The sequence below is a fragment of the Uloborus diversus genome, chromosome 1, assembly GCF_026930045.1.
Source record: "Uloborus diversus isolate 005 chromosome 1, Udiv.v.3.1, whole genome shotgun sequence".
Lineage (NCBI taxonomy): Eukaryota > Metazoa > Arthropoda > Arachnida > Araneae > Uloboridae > Uloborus > Uloborus diversus.
This window is the reverse complement of record NC_072731.1, coordinates 136388142-136407259: the sequence shown is the minus strand read 5'-3', so window position 1 is coordinate 136407259 and position 19118 is coordinate 136388142. Positions and strand designations below refer to the sequence as shown.

At 35.2% G+C, this 19118-nt stretch overlaps 1 protein-coding gene across 1 annotated transcript in view; it reads left to right on the top strand.

The window, feature by feature from the left end:
- The first annotated feature begins 9277 nt into the window (after positions 1-9277).
- Positions 9278-19118, top strand: part of LOC129221437 (pancreatic lipase-related protein 2-like) — a 44321-nt gene continuing 34480 nt past the window's right edge. Inside the window, exon 1 of the mRNA XM_054855925.1 lies at positions 9278-9492. Coding sequence (XP_054711900.1) covers positions 9330-9492 — 163 coding nt within the window. The 5' untranslated portion in view covers positions 9278-9329. The remainder of the gene's footprint in view (positions 9493-19118) is intronic.

The following is a 19118-nucleotide window of genomic DNA, read 5'->3' as shown; positions in this document are numbered from 1 at the left end:
AGTAATTTCGCTCCGACTTTGATAAGCATTTGCTCCAGTAAGCGATGACATGTTCATTTCCGTCAATTTCTTGGGATAAAACAGCTCCGATGCCCTCGTTGCACGCATCAGTGTCCAGGATGAAGGGTTTTTCAGGCTGAGGATAGGCGAGGATAGGCGTTGATGTTAAAGCCTCCTTCAGTCGTAGAAATGCATCTTCGCATTCTTTGGACCATTCAAACTTTTGCTTGATCTCCGTCCGCTTATGCAAAGGTCGTGCAATGTTGGAAAAACCCTTCACAAACTTCCTATAGTACGTGCAGAGCCCCAGGAAACTTCGCAGCTGATGGATGTTTTCGGGACGACTCCAACTCTTGACCGCAGATACCTTCTCTGGATCGGTTTGCACACCCTCAGAAGAGATGATGTGACCAAGATAGTTCACTTCCCGGCGGAACAAATTACATTTGGACGGACTTAACTTCAGATTGGCTTCCTTAAGCCTTTGCAGCACCTTCCTAAGATTTGCCAGATGTTCTTCAAAGCTGCGTCCCACGATGATGATATCGTCTAAGTAGACCAGACAGGATTCGTAAGAGAGTCCTCTTAACACTGTCTCCATAAGACGCTCGAACGTAGCTGGTGCATTGCAGAGGCCGAAGGGCATTACTTTAAACTGCCATAAGCCTTGTCCAGTTGTAAACGCAGTCTTCTCTCGGTCATCAGGGTGTATCTCAACCTGCCAGTAGCCGCTCTTCAAGTCCAGGGTCGAAAACCACTTGTGTCCGGAAAGAGTGTCCAAGGTGTCGTCTATCCGTGGAAGAGGGTAACTGTCTTTCTTGGTGATTTCATTCAGCCGTCGGTAATCGACACAAAATCTGGTGGAGCCATCTTTCTTTCGGACTAAGACGATGGGAGAAGCCCAAGGACTGGATGAAGGTTCGATAACATCATTCTCCTTCATCTCTTTCAGGAGGGTCTCAACCTCTTCCTGCTTGGCGAACGGTAGCCGTCTTGGATGCTGTTTAATAGGTGGGTGTTCTCCAGTGTAGATCCTATGCTGCGTTAAATTCGTACGGCCAACATCCTCCGATGTAGATGAAAACAGATGCTTAAAGTCATCCACCAATTGTTCCGCAGCAGTTCTTTGATCTTTCGATAAGGGTGCACTCCCAATTAACTTCGATGTCAAGGACTCAGAAGAGACAGTTTCGGGGGAATTGATTCTTCTAATGATGCAGTTTACTGGAGTACAAGTTGCTAACACTTCACCTTTCCGAATATTCCTTGGCCTTTCACTCACGTTGGCGACTCTTACAGGAATTACATCCTTGGAAAGGTCCACAAGCGTAGATGCTACCAGCACTCCTTTTAGGTTATTGCTTAGGTTAGGGTATTCAATGAGTCCAAATCGAAAACTATTGCTTTCTTCAATGGAGCCGGGTATTAATGATTCTGACCTTGAGGGAATCGATAAATCTGTTTGGGCTATTATCTGATGAGCGGATTTTACATCACTTTCTGCGGGGAAAACGGCTATGTCTTCTCTTATCGAGTGCAGCTCATTAGTCTTGAAGTCGAGGTTGAAGTCATATTTCTTTAAAAAGTCCAATCCGAGAATGAAGGGGTCTGTGATAGCAGCAACGAATGCCGTATGATGGTAAGTGGCATTTCCAAACACAATTTCTAAGTTCACTTTACCTTCAATCTCGATCTTGTCACCTGTCACAGTTTGGAGGGTAACGCAGGGCGGCGTCCATAGAATGTTGAGTCCAAACTGACGAGCCACATCTGTTCTAATGATTGTAACATTGGCTCCAGTGTCAATAATCAGTTCGCAGGGAAACCCGTTTACATATGCGTAAACAAACAGTCCATTACTGCCGCCACTCGTCGATGAAATCTGGAAAACTTTAAGATGGGGCTCATTCCAATTTGGCGACCTCCGCCCCGCGAGATTGCCATGGCTTAGTTTTCCTGGACCTGCGAGGGAAAGGTGCTTTTCCCTCTGGCTTCTTGGCGAGCTTCACAGTTTCTTCGTAAGTGACCCTCGCCACCACATTTCCAGCACTTAAGTGATTGTCCATTTTGGTCCTTGGGAGCCGAAGTCCTTTTGAGGATTCCTGCAATTTCTTTTATTTGCTTTTCCAGTTCAGCAAAGCGTGACGAAACCGGATCAGGCTCATCAGTTTTCACGCCGCGGATTGAATGACGATCCTTGCGGGTTGCTTGCTGGGCGGCCTCCAACTTCATCGCATACACAACAGCAGAGTTCAGGTCTTTGACATCCGCCATCCGTAGAGCTTTCTGGATTTCCGGATCTCGAACCCCGTCGATGTAGTAGTTGAGTGCCAGGTTGTCCCGAACATCCGCAGGACAGTCGCAAAAAGCAAGATGAGACAGTCTCTCGACGTCCGCCGCTAGCTCTTGCAGGGTTTCCCCGGTTTTCTGGAAACGGGACTTCAACTGGAGTCGGCTGAAATCTTTCTGGCACTTCTCACCGAAGCGAAGCTCCAACGCAGCCGTGAGGGCAGCGAAATCCAGTCGCTGGCTGTCCGGAAGGGTCTGAAGAATGTCCGCTGCGTCACCTCTCAGGGATGCTGCAAGATGGCAGGCCTTGGTAGCAGAGTCCCATCCGTTCGCTTCCGCCACTATCATGAATTGAGTTTTGTAAACCTGCCACGAAGTTTTCCCATCAAATGTGGCAAGTTTAATGGACGGTCGAGCAACCGATGTGGGAGCGCCAAACTGTACAGAACTGCTTTCCGCGGTCGCCAATCTCCTTTCCACGTCCTTAATTATTTCTTCCTTAAATAAAGTCAATTTCTTGTCTTCTTCTTCCAGTTTATTTTCTACAGCATTGCATCGGCCTTCAACGGAACTTAATTTTTCTTCAAATTTCTCTTCGATTTTATTTTCCACTGCGATGAATCGGCTTTCAACTGCCTCAAACTTTCCTTCAATAGCATCAACTCGATGCTCTATCTCATTAAATTTATTTTCCATCACAGTCTTTACCGAAGTAAGATCGTTTTTAATTTCCTCTTGGTTAGAAACTAGGTCATTTTTCAGCACCGTTAAATCACTTTTCAATTGGTTTTGATTAGCCGCCATATCATTTTTTAATTGTTCTTGATTAGCTGCCATATCTTTTTTTAATTGTTCTTGATTAGCCGCCATATCATTTTTTAGTTGTTCTTGATTTGCAGTAAAACTTGCAGTCAAATCACTTTTTAATTGGTCTTGATTAGCCGCTAATTCATTTTTAACAGAGTTGATTGCATCAAGAAGTTGTTTTAATTGTTCATCCATTGCGCGAGTAATCACCATAAAATTAAAGTCCAAATTCAAAAAGTTTTTATGAAAAAAAAATGTCCAAAGTCACACTTACTCCAAGAAAGTCCAGAAGAAGCCCCACGTTGGGCGCCAATTGTAACGGATTCGGTGCGACTTCCACTTTCTTGAAATGAAGACACAGTTCTTGATAAAAACACAGGAAATTTATTTACACTATATACAGGAAAGATCTTCAACAACTGCTAAATTATTCATCAGCAATTAAGCAATTATCACACAACACCGTAAACTCACCGTTTACACACGTATTTACTTCCAAATACGAAAACAACACAGCGAAATGCCTCGCTATAAACAGAGCAAAAATGCACTCAGTTCGAAAATCTCAATCGAAACTAACTGTTTATCCATCGCTAACGGCTTAAATACACCGAAAAGAATTTTCCACAACATTCTTACCTCTTCGCGAAATGCGTAGACCGTTATCGATGAAAAGAAAGAAAATAGGGGTCGTATAATTTAGCCGAATGAAAAAGGGGTTGTATATTCATTACGGGAAACTATTTACAGGTTACGTTCCTACAATAATTACTATTTACAGAATTTGTAACAATATCTTAAATGTTTCTTTTTTTTTCCGTCAGATGCTCACATGGGCAGGATTGTATTTGTCACAACCTGTTTTTTTCACATGTAAAAATACTGATTTTTCACGTGTCACTCAGCCACACTTTCAATGATATTTATCTTTGCATTGAAAATACGTACAACCAAAAGGGGAGCGATGATCAAATTTTCACAACGTTGTATTTAACGAGGTTTTGTTACTGATGTCTTCAAATTACATGCCTTCTCTTGTGCGCTTACTTTTTTCCGTTTACTTTTTTCGGTTTTTCTTCATAATATTCTTTCTTTGAAATTTTTAAAGAGCGAAATGCCTTATGAAACGATTTGAAGTACAGTGCGGAGTTCCGCACGGGTCGACTAGTTATACATAAAAGCAATTTGGAGCACTTTTCATTGTCACACGACAGTGCAATTTGGGATGAAACATTGTATAATTATCTATTTATTTTTATCTTAAGCTTTTGTTTCATAAGGTATTAATATCGCAATCAATTTATACTTTGATTTTCCGTTTCTTAGTTTTACAGAAGTAAACATTTAGTGATTTCTTTGGAAGTTCTAGCGTTTTCTGTCTGACAATTTGAGAACAACTATCACAGAAACAAAAGTCAATTTGGGCACAGCATTTTCTTGATATAAATAAGGGTACCCTTTTTGGCACATAGAATTCGTATACTATATGACTAAAAGTATTGGGACCTTTAAAAAATTCGTTTTTTAAGTTTTCTCAAGAAATATGAAAACTTTTGCCTCATAAAAGGTATGCTCCAGCTGTCATTTTCCAATAAAAGTTATATCACCCTTGCGTCTAGGGAATCAGTAGCAAATTGAGGAAAACAAAAATGTTCCTTGCTTATCATTCATCTTAAGTATCTGAGAATAAGCTATTAATGTTCAATTATTTTACATACTTTCGAGAAAGTATCACTGATATTCACGAATTTCTATCAAAACTACGAATTTTATTTGAATTTTTTTTTGGCTCATAACAAGCAAGATTTTACATCAAGGCTTGCCAAAACTTCAGAAAACGTGACGGCATTCAAGAAAAGTGTAATACTAAAATTTGAAATTAAAATTTAAAAAAATTGACAAAATATGGACATTAAAGCACTTAATTTTTCACTGCGCATGCGCGAAATATAGCCCTTAATAACTTCCATAATCTAAAACCCCATAAGATTTCTCAACTCATGATAAAATTCCAGTTGAATATCTTAAAAATTCAGAAAGTTATCAGTGATCTAATGAGTCGAATTTCAATAATTATTTTGTAGGCGACGAATCGTGAGGGGTCGTCCGCAAGTTCGTAACATTTGCTTACTATTGCTCAGTGTGATTCATGATAAAAGCAGATATTTGTGAACGATCCCTCACGATTCATCGTCAATCCAAGAGTTGTTCAAATTCGGCTCATTAGATCACTGATGACTTTTTGAATTTTTAAAATATTCAACTGGAACTTAATGATGAGTTGAGGAAGTTGATCTAGTTGGGTTTCACATTGTGAAAATTATAAATTGCTACCTTTCGCGCATGAGCAGTGAAATAATAATAGCTTTAAATGTCCATATTTTATCACATTTTCAACATTTAAATTTCAAATTTTAATATTATACTTATCTTGTATATTGTCAAGTTTTCTGAAAGCTTGGTAAGCTTTGATGGAAAATCTTGCTTGTTATGAGCCAAAAACCTTCAAATAAAATTCGTAGTTTTGAAAGAAATGCTTATATATTCGTGGAATATCAGTGATACTTTCTCGAAAGTATGTAAAATAATTGAACACAGTAAGCTAACTTATTTCTGAAATTTACAGTTTATTCTCAGCTATTTGCGATGAATGATGATCAAAAAACTTTTTTTTCAATTCGTTACTGATTTTCTAAACGCAATGGTGATATAATTTTATTGAAATATGACAGCTTAAGCGTACCTTTTATGTTGCAAAAGTTAAAAAACAATTGGTTTCTTATTTCATAAGAAATCCTTAAAAATGTGTATTTTTGAAAGTGTCCCAATCTTTTTGGTCATATAGTTTTTATCTCATGTTACCATAGTGTGTAGACTGCACTCTGTACATGTAATGAAAATAGCCGTCGAATTTTAAATAAAATGAAAAATGATAGACATTTATAGTTGTTGTTGTTGCTCCCGAGTAGACAATGTTACCTGATTTAAGACAGGGATGATGTCTTCTGTTTGCAGAGTACCATCATTAATGCGGAAGTCTGATTTAGCTCTACAGCGCACGACAGATGGAAATTTGCATTTTTATCCATTTGACCACTTCGGAAAGACGCTATCACCCACAGAACACGAGTATATTTTTACCAGCAAAATATTCTCTTTTGAGCGTCAGAAATGTCTGATAACGAGCTGAATGTTTTAATTGTATAACAACTTAACCCAATTACCCCATCTCTGGTCATGCGGCTTAAAATTCCCTCTCAATAGCTGTCAAGCACGTATTGCTTCATAAAGCGAAATCATCCTGATTTCTGAAGAAAAGTGTAAGGACCTGTGGGATGAATAACATTTCCGGAAATAGTGAGACCCGCCTGTGCACTGCTTCTTCCTGAAACTCGTGTTATTCTGGGGCGTCGGGTCGAGGTTTCTCCTCGATTGTGTTTCTCTGCTTACACAGGTAGCCAGTGCTGCTTCCTTCACTACAAATGAAGTGTTTGATAACTGTTGATCAGAAAGAAAAATAAGAGCTGAAAGAAAGGAATAAATTGAGAACGAGGGAAGGAGGAAAATCGCGAAAGGTTTTGTTAGAGGGGAAAATGAAGAGCTTCGTTTCTGTCTGTGTTGTATTTAGTCTCACAATCATAAGCATTACCTATCTTCATATTTTGTTTGGAGTAAAACTTTAAATTATTCCAGGTCATTTTTTTAAAGTATAAAATCATTATTTAAAAATAACACTTCTCTACGTATCTCTTTGCAGCAATTTTTTTAATGCAATTAAGAAGCATTTTAAACGCTAGCAGTGGCGAGGTGTTCGTCTTGTACCTCTTCCGCTCTTCTCAAAAAGTCAAGTCTTTTAATTTTATGGAATTAACCAGCATATAAGAAGATTGGAGTCACCAGCCCCCATCTTTTCGCACTTACGCCAAGCCCAAGAAGAAGTTACGTACGGAGCGAAAGGAACAGGAATATTGTTACTTTTTTTTTTTGTGGTTTTTGTTTTGTTTATTGAATTAAAAGAAAAGTACAAACTATACATAATTATCTGAAAAAGTTTTTCAAATTAAATTGTTCTCCATCACTCTCTTTGAATAGAATTGCTTAAGATCTTCAAACTAAAAATTATAATCAAGTTACGTTTTGTTATATGTATTGTTGTCAAGTTGGGGCATTCGTGTTTTGTAGCAAATATTATTACGTAAACCTTAAGCCTTGAAATCGTGATTTGTAAGGGAATACAGATAAGCTTTACGAATAAAAAATTGAATCACGGAAGCTCAACTACAAGGTTTGAAACTGGAGGTCAGGCGTTCCCATATGAAGGAGAAATGTTATTGATAAAAGGATTACTTTACTAACTATCAGACAGAAAATGGATGTAATGATGATGAGTTAATTATTTGAAATGGCCTTTAATTTTATTTGATCACAAGAAATACAAGAAAGTAGAAAATAAACCATTAAAAATATTATGTTCATATTGTACGTAAAATTTTCTATAGAACATTAGTCCAGGCTGGAAAAGTACGTAACAGTTATTTGAGCAACACCGTAGTTGGGGGAAACATTAATAATTCACTATATAGTTCTTTTGTAAATGTGAAAGTAAAGACATATAAATGAATACTTAAATCAAATGTCAACTTTGAATACAATAATGCTGCCAATTTTTTAGAGAACCAAGCTTTAATGATCGACAATTCAATGCAATATTCTTCAAAGACACTAACTTATGTCAGAAACAATGAGGTATTATAGTGTTTAGATTTTAGACCTTCAATAAGGAAAAATGATAAAGAAAGGCTGCAATAAACAATAAATCGTTACTCTGTTTTAGTTGTAATAGCCTTGATGTTTGTTCATAACAGAATAAGATATTTCAAAGAAACTTTGAAAGTGCAAAATCTTTGGTAATGAAGTTCTAACTTTTGCGACTGTAATCTAATGCGCAATATAGTGCTATAGCAACAGCATAAGTCAAAAAAAAAAAAAAAAAAGCCTAGAGAAAATACTATCAGATCAGTAACGTAGCTGGCACCCGGGGTGTATATTGGGACAGTAGGGTGCTTGCTCAAAGATGAGTACGGGGAGAAAAAGCTTGATCGGTGCCGGATTAAAATGAAGAACAAAATTTATTACAATGGTATAACTTTGGTGTTGCGACCAAGACTGAAAGCGTTATGAGTCCCCCCCCCCCTCACAAACAGAGACATGTGTGCCCATGAAAAGGAATAAATACATATAGGGCAGTGAGAAGCGAAGGGATGTTAGTGGACATTTTCAAGTTTTGAGTACAACGAATATAAAGATAACGTCCTAGGTAGGCTTTCATTGAATTTTTTTTCTAAATCATGATATACAGCAGCACCTACCAGGGCTACTAGTACTACCTCTTGAACCAAGACAGAGGAGGGGCTGGCTCACCTACTATTTGTACTCGATATCTCTAAGTTTTTAATTTTATCACTTACATCTCTTTGCTTCTCACTGCATCATATGTTAATCATTTTAACCAGTGGGATTTGTGCTAAATTGGATTTCTTAGCAATATGAACTTTAAGTGTACTATTAATGCTGGAATCGAGTGAGGTTATGGGGGGGAGGGGTCTCTTGTGGAAACCTTTTGAAACCGTAGCTCTGAAATTTATGACTAGCTCCGATCACGTTAGGAGAAGGCAATTCGAGACTCTCTCCAGAAATTGTTAGAAATTGAAGCTCTAAAAACGAAATTGTGAGCCATCTTAGATGACGAAAGAGCAAAAGATGGAGTTCAGGGGTTTCTCCGGGAAATTTTAAGAAGTTGAATGTTCCAAAAACTTTAAATTTCAACCCTCTTTGGTGGTGTTAGAGCTCGAGGCTCGTGACTTGATGACAGAGAATTTGTTTCGATTTCACGGCAGAAGATCAAATGAAGAATGCTTCTTCATTCGATTTCGAATGTTAGAACAGGTGGGATAAGCCGCGGACATTTATTTCTCTATAACATGTGTGCCCAGGGGCCTTGCTAAAAAGAGTGCAGTAGGTCAAGCAGAGAAAGTAACGCTTAGCGGAAACGATCACTCCTGATAGCGTGCTTTTGAGGAATAGATCCACTTTTTCCTCTTCCATGTTGTAGGCTTAACCTTCGGCCGAAAGCGTGGCCCGATTCGGGCGGCATTGGGTCTGACGTGTTCAAACACCGAAACCTCCTGCATTTGAATCGGAAGCAAAAATTTATTGACATAAAAAGTTGTAGGATGTTATTGATGTTTAGGGCGCTTCTTCTGTTGATGCTTGTGGTTGTGCTGCTTGCGGAAGAGCAGTATGTTGATTTTTATTCCGGTTACGATGATTATGTTGTTGCTCATGATGTGGGAAATTACGGACTATGTAAAGAGGATTTGTGGCATTCCACTAAGGGTGAGTAGGAAAATGTTGCTAAATTTGTCTTATTCTATTTAGGAGAACACAAATTGCTACAAAAAGATAAACTCATTTTTTTCGGTCCCAAAACTTTTCGCTAAAATTTTAATAATTTAAGCAGTAGTTCTTTATTGTAAGTTAATCAGCCAATTATTTAAGAATTAAAATTCTCTCAGAATATAAAATTTAACATTTTTGTGAATTGCGAGAATTCATGATTGTGAAATATGCAAGGGAACGTTGTAATAAATAGTTTGGTAGTGATTTTGGATGAAAGAAAACACACATTTTTTATCGATTGTACTTCTACTTAAACATTATTTTCTGCATTTTATTCTTTTTCATCAACGAAAAAACCAACGCAAAAATTATAAATTTCATTTTTAAAAGGCGTATTTTTTAGTATTTGAGAATGTAGCGCATTATTTAAGTTTTTCGTCCGACGATTTCAAGTCGAATTTCAATATCTATATATTATTTCTTTTGAATATATTTTTGCAATATTTAAGATCATTTATTGTTATTGTTGGAGGTAGCTCGAAAACTGTATAGTTTGCTTTTTTCCTCTCCGTGAGAAAGTCAAAAAAATATCAAAGGGACCAAGTGCTTGAGATGTGACAATAGATGAGTGGAGAAGAAACATGAAAACATTAAAAAGTGGAACATCGGAGGGCTAGCATCTGATGATTGATTCAAAACAAAATAATAACAACACGAAGGTGATTATAAAGAACAAATGAAAGTCTCTTCATGTGAATTTTAGAAGTTTTAAAATCCATTTTAATATTTACAAATCTGTGTATTTGTCCCCCCGCCCCTAATCTTTAGTTGTACATAAAAATTAGTGTTTTTCTTCGATTTCATTATCTAGTCCGCATGATCCAAGTTTTCAGTAATCCAAGTTAATGTCGATAACGATCAACTTGGATCAAACTTTTAACGAAATTCGTTTTTAAAAGTTATCTTGTAAACCAGCGTTTCTCAACCTTTTTACACTCGCGGACCGGCAAAACATTTTGAAAAAAATCATGGACCAGGGAGCTTTTTTCTTTTCTTTTTGCAAAAAACAAACAAATTTCCGATTTGTGGACATTCAAACCTTCGCTCTTTGAGAAATTCGGATTCCTTTATATTTCTACATAAAGATATGCGCAGACTTTTTTTTTATAATGAAAATTATTTTATTAAGTTGACATTTTGATGTTTTTAATTTTTTTTGAAAGTGCATTTATTCATTTTTAAGCTATTTTTTGGCAACAGGGAGAAAACAAACGATTTTTTTTTTTTTTTTTTGAAATAATGTATTTATTTTAGTGAGCTTATTATTTTTCATTTTCATTTTTTTTAAAGCGATTACAGATTTCTTTTAATGGAAAAGAATATATTACCCGCTTTGTTTAAAAAACGCTACTACTTTATTTGTTTGTCTATTTATTTTTATGCATCTATTTCTTACGATGAGCACGGCATATTTTATTTCTAGAAATCAGGATAAAATGTTAAAAAGTCACTTTTGAAATAATTTTCGCTTTTAACTAATTTTAAGAATATTCATCAGATACTAGGAAGTAGATATTGATATACGAGAAAGTGGGCTCGTTTAGTTCTGGACGGAACTTCTTGTTTACATTATATATATTTGCACTGTAATTCACTGCGAATAAGGATGGTTAGCATTTGGTTCTAATCTCGCATATGAAAATTCATGTTGTGACCATCATTTTATGAAATGTTGAACTAGTTCTAGTGTTTGCAATCTCTTTTAAAATGCATTTAAAAATAAAAACTGAAAACTTTAGAAAGGTTTTCAGTCCTTTTTGAGTCCCCTGCAAGTTTTGAGAGGAAGTTCAAGCTTCCCGCACCAACTAACAAAACATTTTCGTTTTAATAGAAATTTGATGCTGTTTCATTATGAAAATTTGGATTTCAATTCATATGAATTAGTTAGTAGGCAAACAAGAATACGAGGATGACAACAAGTAACACTAAATTTTGAAAACACTCATTCCGTTAATCGAGACAACTTTTGCCAAGTAGGACATTTTTGCCGGTTTTTGAAAACGATGATATCCTGCGCTCCACTGAATTCCCAAATCATCTAATACATGCAGTAGTGTTTTCATTGCACAAAGATGGTTTCGCGGGTTTTCAACCTTATCAGCTGTTACTATTACCGGCAAAGATGGCACAAATGGGCAAAGCAGTCGTGGTTGACGGTATCTCAAACTCAAAGAAATTTGAAACTTTATGTTGTAGGTTATAGTCTAGATCCAGATACACGGATAGGTAGGGATGTTTTTTTTTTTTTTGAGCAATCACATTGCTTATTGTTTTCATTTGACTGTTTTTATGTTCCTATGATTTTATTTCCCCCCCCCCGCGCCTTCCTCTGCAGCACCACCGTCGACCGGCCCCTCCTGATGCTGCTTCTCTAGCGAGCAAAGTCTCCAGGTTGCGTCTATATCCTACACACAAACTCACACACCTGCACACACACACAAACACACCTACCCACACACCTACCCACACCTACACACATATACATACACACCTACCCACACACACCTACACACACATACAATCATACAGACACATACCCACACTCATGCCTGCACACTTACACAAACACACACGCCTACATACGCACACACACCCATACACACACTCGTGATTGTGAAAAACATAATTTGAATTTCAAATGTCAAAATTCAAATTAATTTTTCTTTTTTTTCTTTTTAATTTTTGTGTTTCATTTTTTTACTATTCTGTGCCGAGGAGACATAGTTTGTAGCATTTATTCATTTAGTGTCACTTGGGGAACATGTGAGATAGAAGGATGTGACGGATGTGGGTAATATTAATATTATTTTTGTAAACATAATTATATCCTGCGCGAGAAACGGTGGAAACATTTGCTTCGTATGCCGTATATCGAGAGCTCGATTTCCTCGTGATCTCTGAGTGTAATTTCTTCTCTCTTGTAACGCAAATCTTTCTTGTGTTATCTACTTGAAAATAAAAAATTGTCCAATAGTCTTGTTAGAAGACCACCCTCTTTGGGAAGCAAATGCACCCCTTTATCCCCCAGCTGTGAGATAGAACAACAAACAATTTTCCTTTCATGAATCAATTCTCAAACCCCTTCTTAAAGAAAGTTTAAATATTAAAACGTCTGCGATAAAGCAAAAGTCACTAAGTTCACAAAAAAAATTGATGAATCACTGCAAAAATCAGATTTTGCAGTTATTTATGTTCAAAACAGTTACAAATTTAAAACGTTGCGTGAATGAACTTATGAACTTACTGTAAGAATTGGGATATCTGTGCAATATTTTTTGTTATTTTTCATAGCGATTTGAAAGTTTGACCGGAGAATGTTTCGAAGCTGGGATTTTGAATTTGAGGAGTTTTGCCAAAGCCCCGACCATGTAAGAAAGTCGTCAAATTTAAATTTTTACCGTAAGTCGAAAAATTAATTTTTCGAATTTTCATTAAAAAAAAATAGAAAGGAATAGTCATAAGTACTTGTGGTCGGTATTCTGTGGTAAGGAGCATTTTTCTTAAAAGTTCTATTAAGAATTGAAGCATGGACAAAATGAATAAATAGCAGATGAAACAATTAATGATTATACTTCTAAAAAATACAAATTCCTAAATGAAACGTTGATATCCAACTTTCCTTCAGTAGCAATTTATTTTGTCTGACATTGGGGATATTCGCCTTTTCCATGTAGTTTTTTGCTTAAATCTGCAAAAACGTTTCAGCATATGGTTTTCTGCTGTTTGCAAATTTACATCACACTGACCACAATCACAATACTTTAATTGGTACGTATGTTTTAAAAATGAATTCAGAATCAGAGTTTATGTTTGAAGGTTACCACTTTCTTTTGCTACCCGATGATCCGTTTAAAAAAAAATTGTTTTTGAACGCCAGAAGCTAAAATTCATCTAAATATTTATACTTCCCTTTATTATGGTTCAAAAGCTACTGAACAAATATAGAGTTTTAATCTAAATCTATATAAATAAAACAGAGAATACATGTATATATTTGCGTATATATGTATGTTCCCTATACAAATCCACAGTTGGCGTCGGATCTCGACCGAACTTGGCAGGAAGGTACTTGGGCACCCGAGAAGGAATGTAGGGGAGTTTTCGAAAGCCAAAAAAGAACTGAACCGATTGAATTTTAACTTTAGGACACGAAAATGGCATTTTTTTAATATATGAGAGCAAAAAAAAGCTCGCAAAAATTAGAACAAAATTAGAACCTGATTTTTCTGCATCAGATAAATTTTGCTCCAACGCTCCAAGGTAATTAGAACGGGAATTACAAATGTTTTCAAGAAATTTCTCGCTAAAATGTAGTCAAGCCTTCAATTAGAAGTTCATTTGTTGACCACGGTCTTTGTTGAACAATGCTTTTATTAAAATCTGTATCAAAGCTTTCAGAAGAAAGATCTGTTGCTATTTTTTTCTCGAATATGAACAAATAAAATGCTGGCTTTTGTTTTGAGTAGAGCAGCTATATAAATAGGCCGGCGCATCAGCTTAAGTTAAGCCATTTTGAAATAGATTTTTCATTGTTGCGCAGCTAATGTTACAAGAGAAAAGTTTCGGTTTTTTGCTAAATTAGCCAAAAATAATATTTTATTTAATAAATAATTCATGTGTCGCTAATAAATAAAAACTCAACAAACGCGAAAACTTGCCAGAAAAGACAGCTACTCAAAAACATGCTCCGATCCAAAATGGCTGATCTTAAGCTGATGCTTCGGCTTTTATATATAGGCGCTTTAGTTTTGAATCTTTTCCTGTAATCGGGGGGAATTGAAAGTTTTCCTCTTTGGTTATTTTTCCGCAATCTGTCGGGAAATTTCAGATTTTTTTTTCTCTGAATGTTGGACACGCGTCACTTGATATAACTTTTATTTTCAAGGTAAACCGTGCAAAGCCGGGCGATGCAGCTAGTAATAAAATAAAGAAGGTTTTAAAAATAATAAATTTCAAAGCAATAATGATTTTTCTGAAAGATAACAGTATTAGCAATTCATGAAACATCGAGTACAGTCATTGTGTACGCTTTCAAAAACAGAATCAAGCATACAACTTGAAGGGAAAAAAAAACCCTGATTGCAACACTGAACTACTTCTTTTACGTCTATTAAATAGTAGATGTTTTTCATAAATCAAAAGAAGAAGCGTTTGCACTCTTGTGCTCGCGTTAGAAACAATACTCCTTAAATAAATAGCTTTTTAGACATTTTTTTACGCAGATAAAAGTATGATGAATATTAGGAAATTGGATAGGGGAGACTGGGGATACTTGATCCATGGGGATACATGATCCCACAGCCAAAAATATATCAAAATCATTAAGTAGAGATTTGAATCCTGACAATCATGTTAAAGTTATACTTGTACATAAAAACTGGCAACACTTTGCTTTTTTTCAGCCATTTTGTTTTAGCTCAAGAAAGGATTGTCTGAATGTGTCAAACGAAACTCTTTTTTAGGAAAGCATTCTGAAGTTTACATAATCCGACACTTACATTATCCGTTACTACATTATCCACAACTTAACCCTTCAAGCGGCCGTGACGTAAAATTCCTTCACCCAGCAATGTATTGAAGAGCGGCCGTGTCGAAAAATTTGGCCTTGAATATTCTGCTTCAGGAATAGCTGCGGCGTAAAATTCTATGGAAGAATATTCATGGCGAAATTTTTCGACACGGCCGCTCTTCAATACATCGCTGGGTGAAGGAATTTTACGTCACGGCCGCTTAAAGGGTTAATAGATGTCAAATACTTATTTGAATTTAAAAAAAATGATTTTGCTATAGTTAGATTTTCAACAAATAGGTGACTTGCCCATTATGTAGGCCCATTAGCACATAGAGTGTAAAGTTAGATTTTCAGAGTTTGAAATAAGTTTTCTAAAGCGAAAAGCAAAAGGAAATATGCTTAATCAATCAATTTTCCTGAAAAATTGACAAAAATGTAATAAATGAGAATGAATGTGTTAAGTTGCACTCATGCAGTTGGGTTGAACGAAACTTTAAGAACTACAACAGACGAATTGTTTGCATTTGACTTTTCAGGTTTTGAAAACATATACTGGGCTTTTTTTTCTTTTTATAAGTATACTGATACTTACATTTTTCTATCCTCTTTTTTAAAATTAATTCAATTGATAAAACTCTTAATTTCATTATTGCAAGACAAGAAGCGAAGAAGTTGATTATTGTGCTTGTCATCCTATTTTTTTTATTTGTCGTAATTTTAGCTTCATTACGCTACTTTAAAAAAAAATTGTTAGTTTTATTTATAAAATATATTGTTCACAACTGCATTGGAGAATAAGTAACTGATCAAAAGCATCAGAAGTTCATTTAAGTTGTGTAACATCAAATATCATAGAGGAATTCAAAAAATGTTATTTTGTGTTCGCATTATTATAATCTAATAAAGAAAATTAGAAATACTGCTGTTTTGTAGAAAACTAAAATCCATAAATAAATTTATGATCTAATACAAAGTCTATGTATTTTCTCAGTGGGATCAAGTACCCCCTTTGAAGGGATCATGCATCCCTTGATATGGGAATACATAATCCCTTTAAAAAATTATTGAAATAAATTATTTTACCAAACCATCTGTTTAATATCAACTTAAAAAAAGTACTGTTAAAAAAGGATAGAGTAAAAACTAATCTTTTTTCAAGTATTTAAAAAAAAAAGTGAGAATTTTTGCAGGAGAGAAAAAAAATTGAAAACCAAAGTGGGGATCAAGTATCCTCAGTATCCCCTACACTGTAAAAAAAATTCGGAAACGTTTCTGAGTATATCGTGCAGCTGCGGTTCATGAAATTTTCAAAAACGTTTCTGAGTATTTCGGAATTCTCTTTCTGTAATGTCCGGAAACGTGTCTGAGTATTTCGGAATCCTCTTTCTATAATTTTCAGAAACGTTTCTGAGTATTTCGGAATCTTCTTTCCGTAATTTCCAGAAATGTTTCTGAGTATTCTGTGCAGCTGTGGTTCATGAAAGTTTCGAAAACGTTTCCGAGTATTTCGGAATTCTCCAAACAATTTTCAAAAACGTTTCTGAGAATTTCGGAATCCTTTTTACGTGATTTTTTCTAAAAAATAATTCTTTACTATAGTATTGCATGCCATATCAGTTTCAATTCTTTCATATCTAAGAGTAATGAAACAAGCAATTTTAGAATCATTCGTGGTTTTTTTTTTTTCTGAATTTCTAATGACAAATAGCATGGTTAACAGCATAACATATGCACAGTTATAAATTTTTGAAAATTTATGAAACAATATAGTAGTTTCATTCATAATCACAAAATCGTCGGGGGAGGGAAGGGGCGTACTTTCTCAAAAGTGGGATTGTTTGTTAAACAATATTAAACTTCAGTTTTTCTCTCAATATTTTCAAGACAAAATTATCAACATATTGTATTTTTAATGCAGAACTTAAAAACATATCTTGTATCAAACTTGATAGCTTTTATTTTCGGATAAAATTTGACAGAACTTACCTACACTTTGCGTTCCGAAATTCGTTCACGTCAAGTCAATTTCTTTGACGAACAAAGTGTACCGAAAAGTACCAACAGAGAAATTGATGAATTTAAATGTGACAACCAAAGTCCCCCTGCTGGAACCATTCGGGTCTTATTCTTCTGTTCTTGCCCTTTTCCAGTTTATCACAAATATAGATACTTAATCAAAATAGGTTACTGATTTTAGAGTGTGCGCAAAATGCATTATATATTTTATTTATTAAAACATTGAACTCTATTACATGATTATTACATTTCATATATACGAGAGTCCCCCCCCCCACACACCATAAGAGTGATGGTGCACCCATAAAATGATATAAAGCGCCCACCACCTTAAAAAAAGCAACCCCTTGAAAATGTCAATGGCACAGTCTGCGTGGTGAACGCCCCTCGTCTTCTCACCATATGTGCATTGCATATTAATAACATAGTATTTAAAAACTGATCACTTTTAAAACGATGACATGAAATAATATTACTTTTTATTTCAGCATGTAAATGCAGCTGTTCCATTTTTGCCACTGACTCATTCCTCCTGAGTGTCCTACATTAAACTAGTATATCCACGAAGGAAATGTTATTTTCGGAACTAATGTCAAGGAATTTTTTTATTGTTAACCACATTTAACAAAATGAATAAGCAGATGAATTAATTTCATAACTATGTTCTTAATAATAGATAACATGGTCATTTTCTAATGGTATAAATATTTTTAAATGAATGAATAAATTATAATAAAAAAAGATAAATTATACCGGCGCATTTTTTGTGAAGCATATTACAATACTAGAAAATATTTGCATTACCATATTTCTAATGAATTAAACAACTGATTTTTTTTTTCTTTTTTGAACCAAAATGTATGTACATCCAAGTATTTCGAAATAACTTTTCTGTGATTGCTTCTCAAATATAAATCTTACTTCTTTTGCGTAATCAGTTTCAGTTGGTTACAACAAATAGTACACCTCGCACATAGGTATGTAGGATAACTTTAAATTAATTCGACAAACCCAAAAACAGTTACAATTGTAGCCTCATCAAATGCAAATCAACAAAAATATAAATGTATATAACAACATGTTTTAAAATATTCATTAATACTTACAAGTGAACATGAGCGAAAGAAAATCTAAGTACCTCCATTACAACTGGATAAGTAATCCAAAGGGTTTCGTTTCATTAAGTATAAAAACGGGTGTTGAAACTATTCACTCTTGAACACACAATATAAATGTAATCATGGTTGCACCGGAAATTGTAAAGAAGCAAATGGTTATTAACTAACTTAATAGCTGCGTACATCGTCTAAAAAATCAAGGGCAGTCCAAAATGCAAAGGCGTAAAATTAGTTTCGACACATTTTGCTACTCTCTAGATATGAAATAACAAGCATTCCAATGCTAAACAGTTGCTGACTGCAGCAACCATAGATAAGAAAAAAAAAGAAGTTCTCGTTATTTCCGACTCATTGGCGCCTGTGTTGGAAGGATGAAATAGGTTTCGAAGCGTTGCGTCATCACTTCCGCTTCTAGATATCTTGAAATAACAAAAAGCTTTCTGAATATTGAGGAGTTCGCTATTGGATGAAGGATTCCTACTATTTCGGAAACGTTTCCGATATACCCAGAAACGTTTCCGAAATTTGTTACAGTGTACTTTTCCGTGGTAATTCACTTGACTCAGTTTGAAGCTTGAAGATCATTTTTCATTTTGTTAAATGCCGTCATGTTTTGTCTAAGTTACATAGAAACTACTTGTTTGGCGATATTATACGTTATTTCTCATTTTTAATGGACTTTCAAACGAAACAAATCTTCAAACAAGACTAAAAGTTCTCTTAAAATAAAAAAATTTCTCCAAGTAATTAAAGTGGCGCATTAAAACCTAAAATAAGCCACCAAGTAACTAGAAAGTCATTAAGTACGTAAAATGTTCGATTTAGAAAATCCGCTAACTAAATAAAAAATAAATAAATAAAAAAAAAGAGTCAAATGTTAAATGAACCGCTAAAGTTACACATCGAGTTTCATTAAA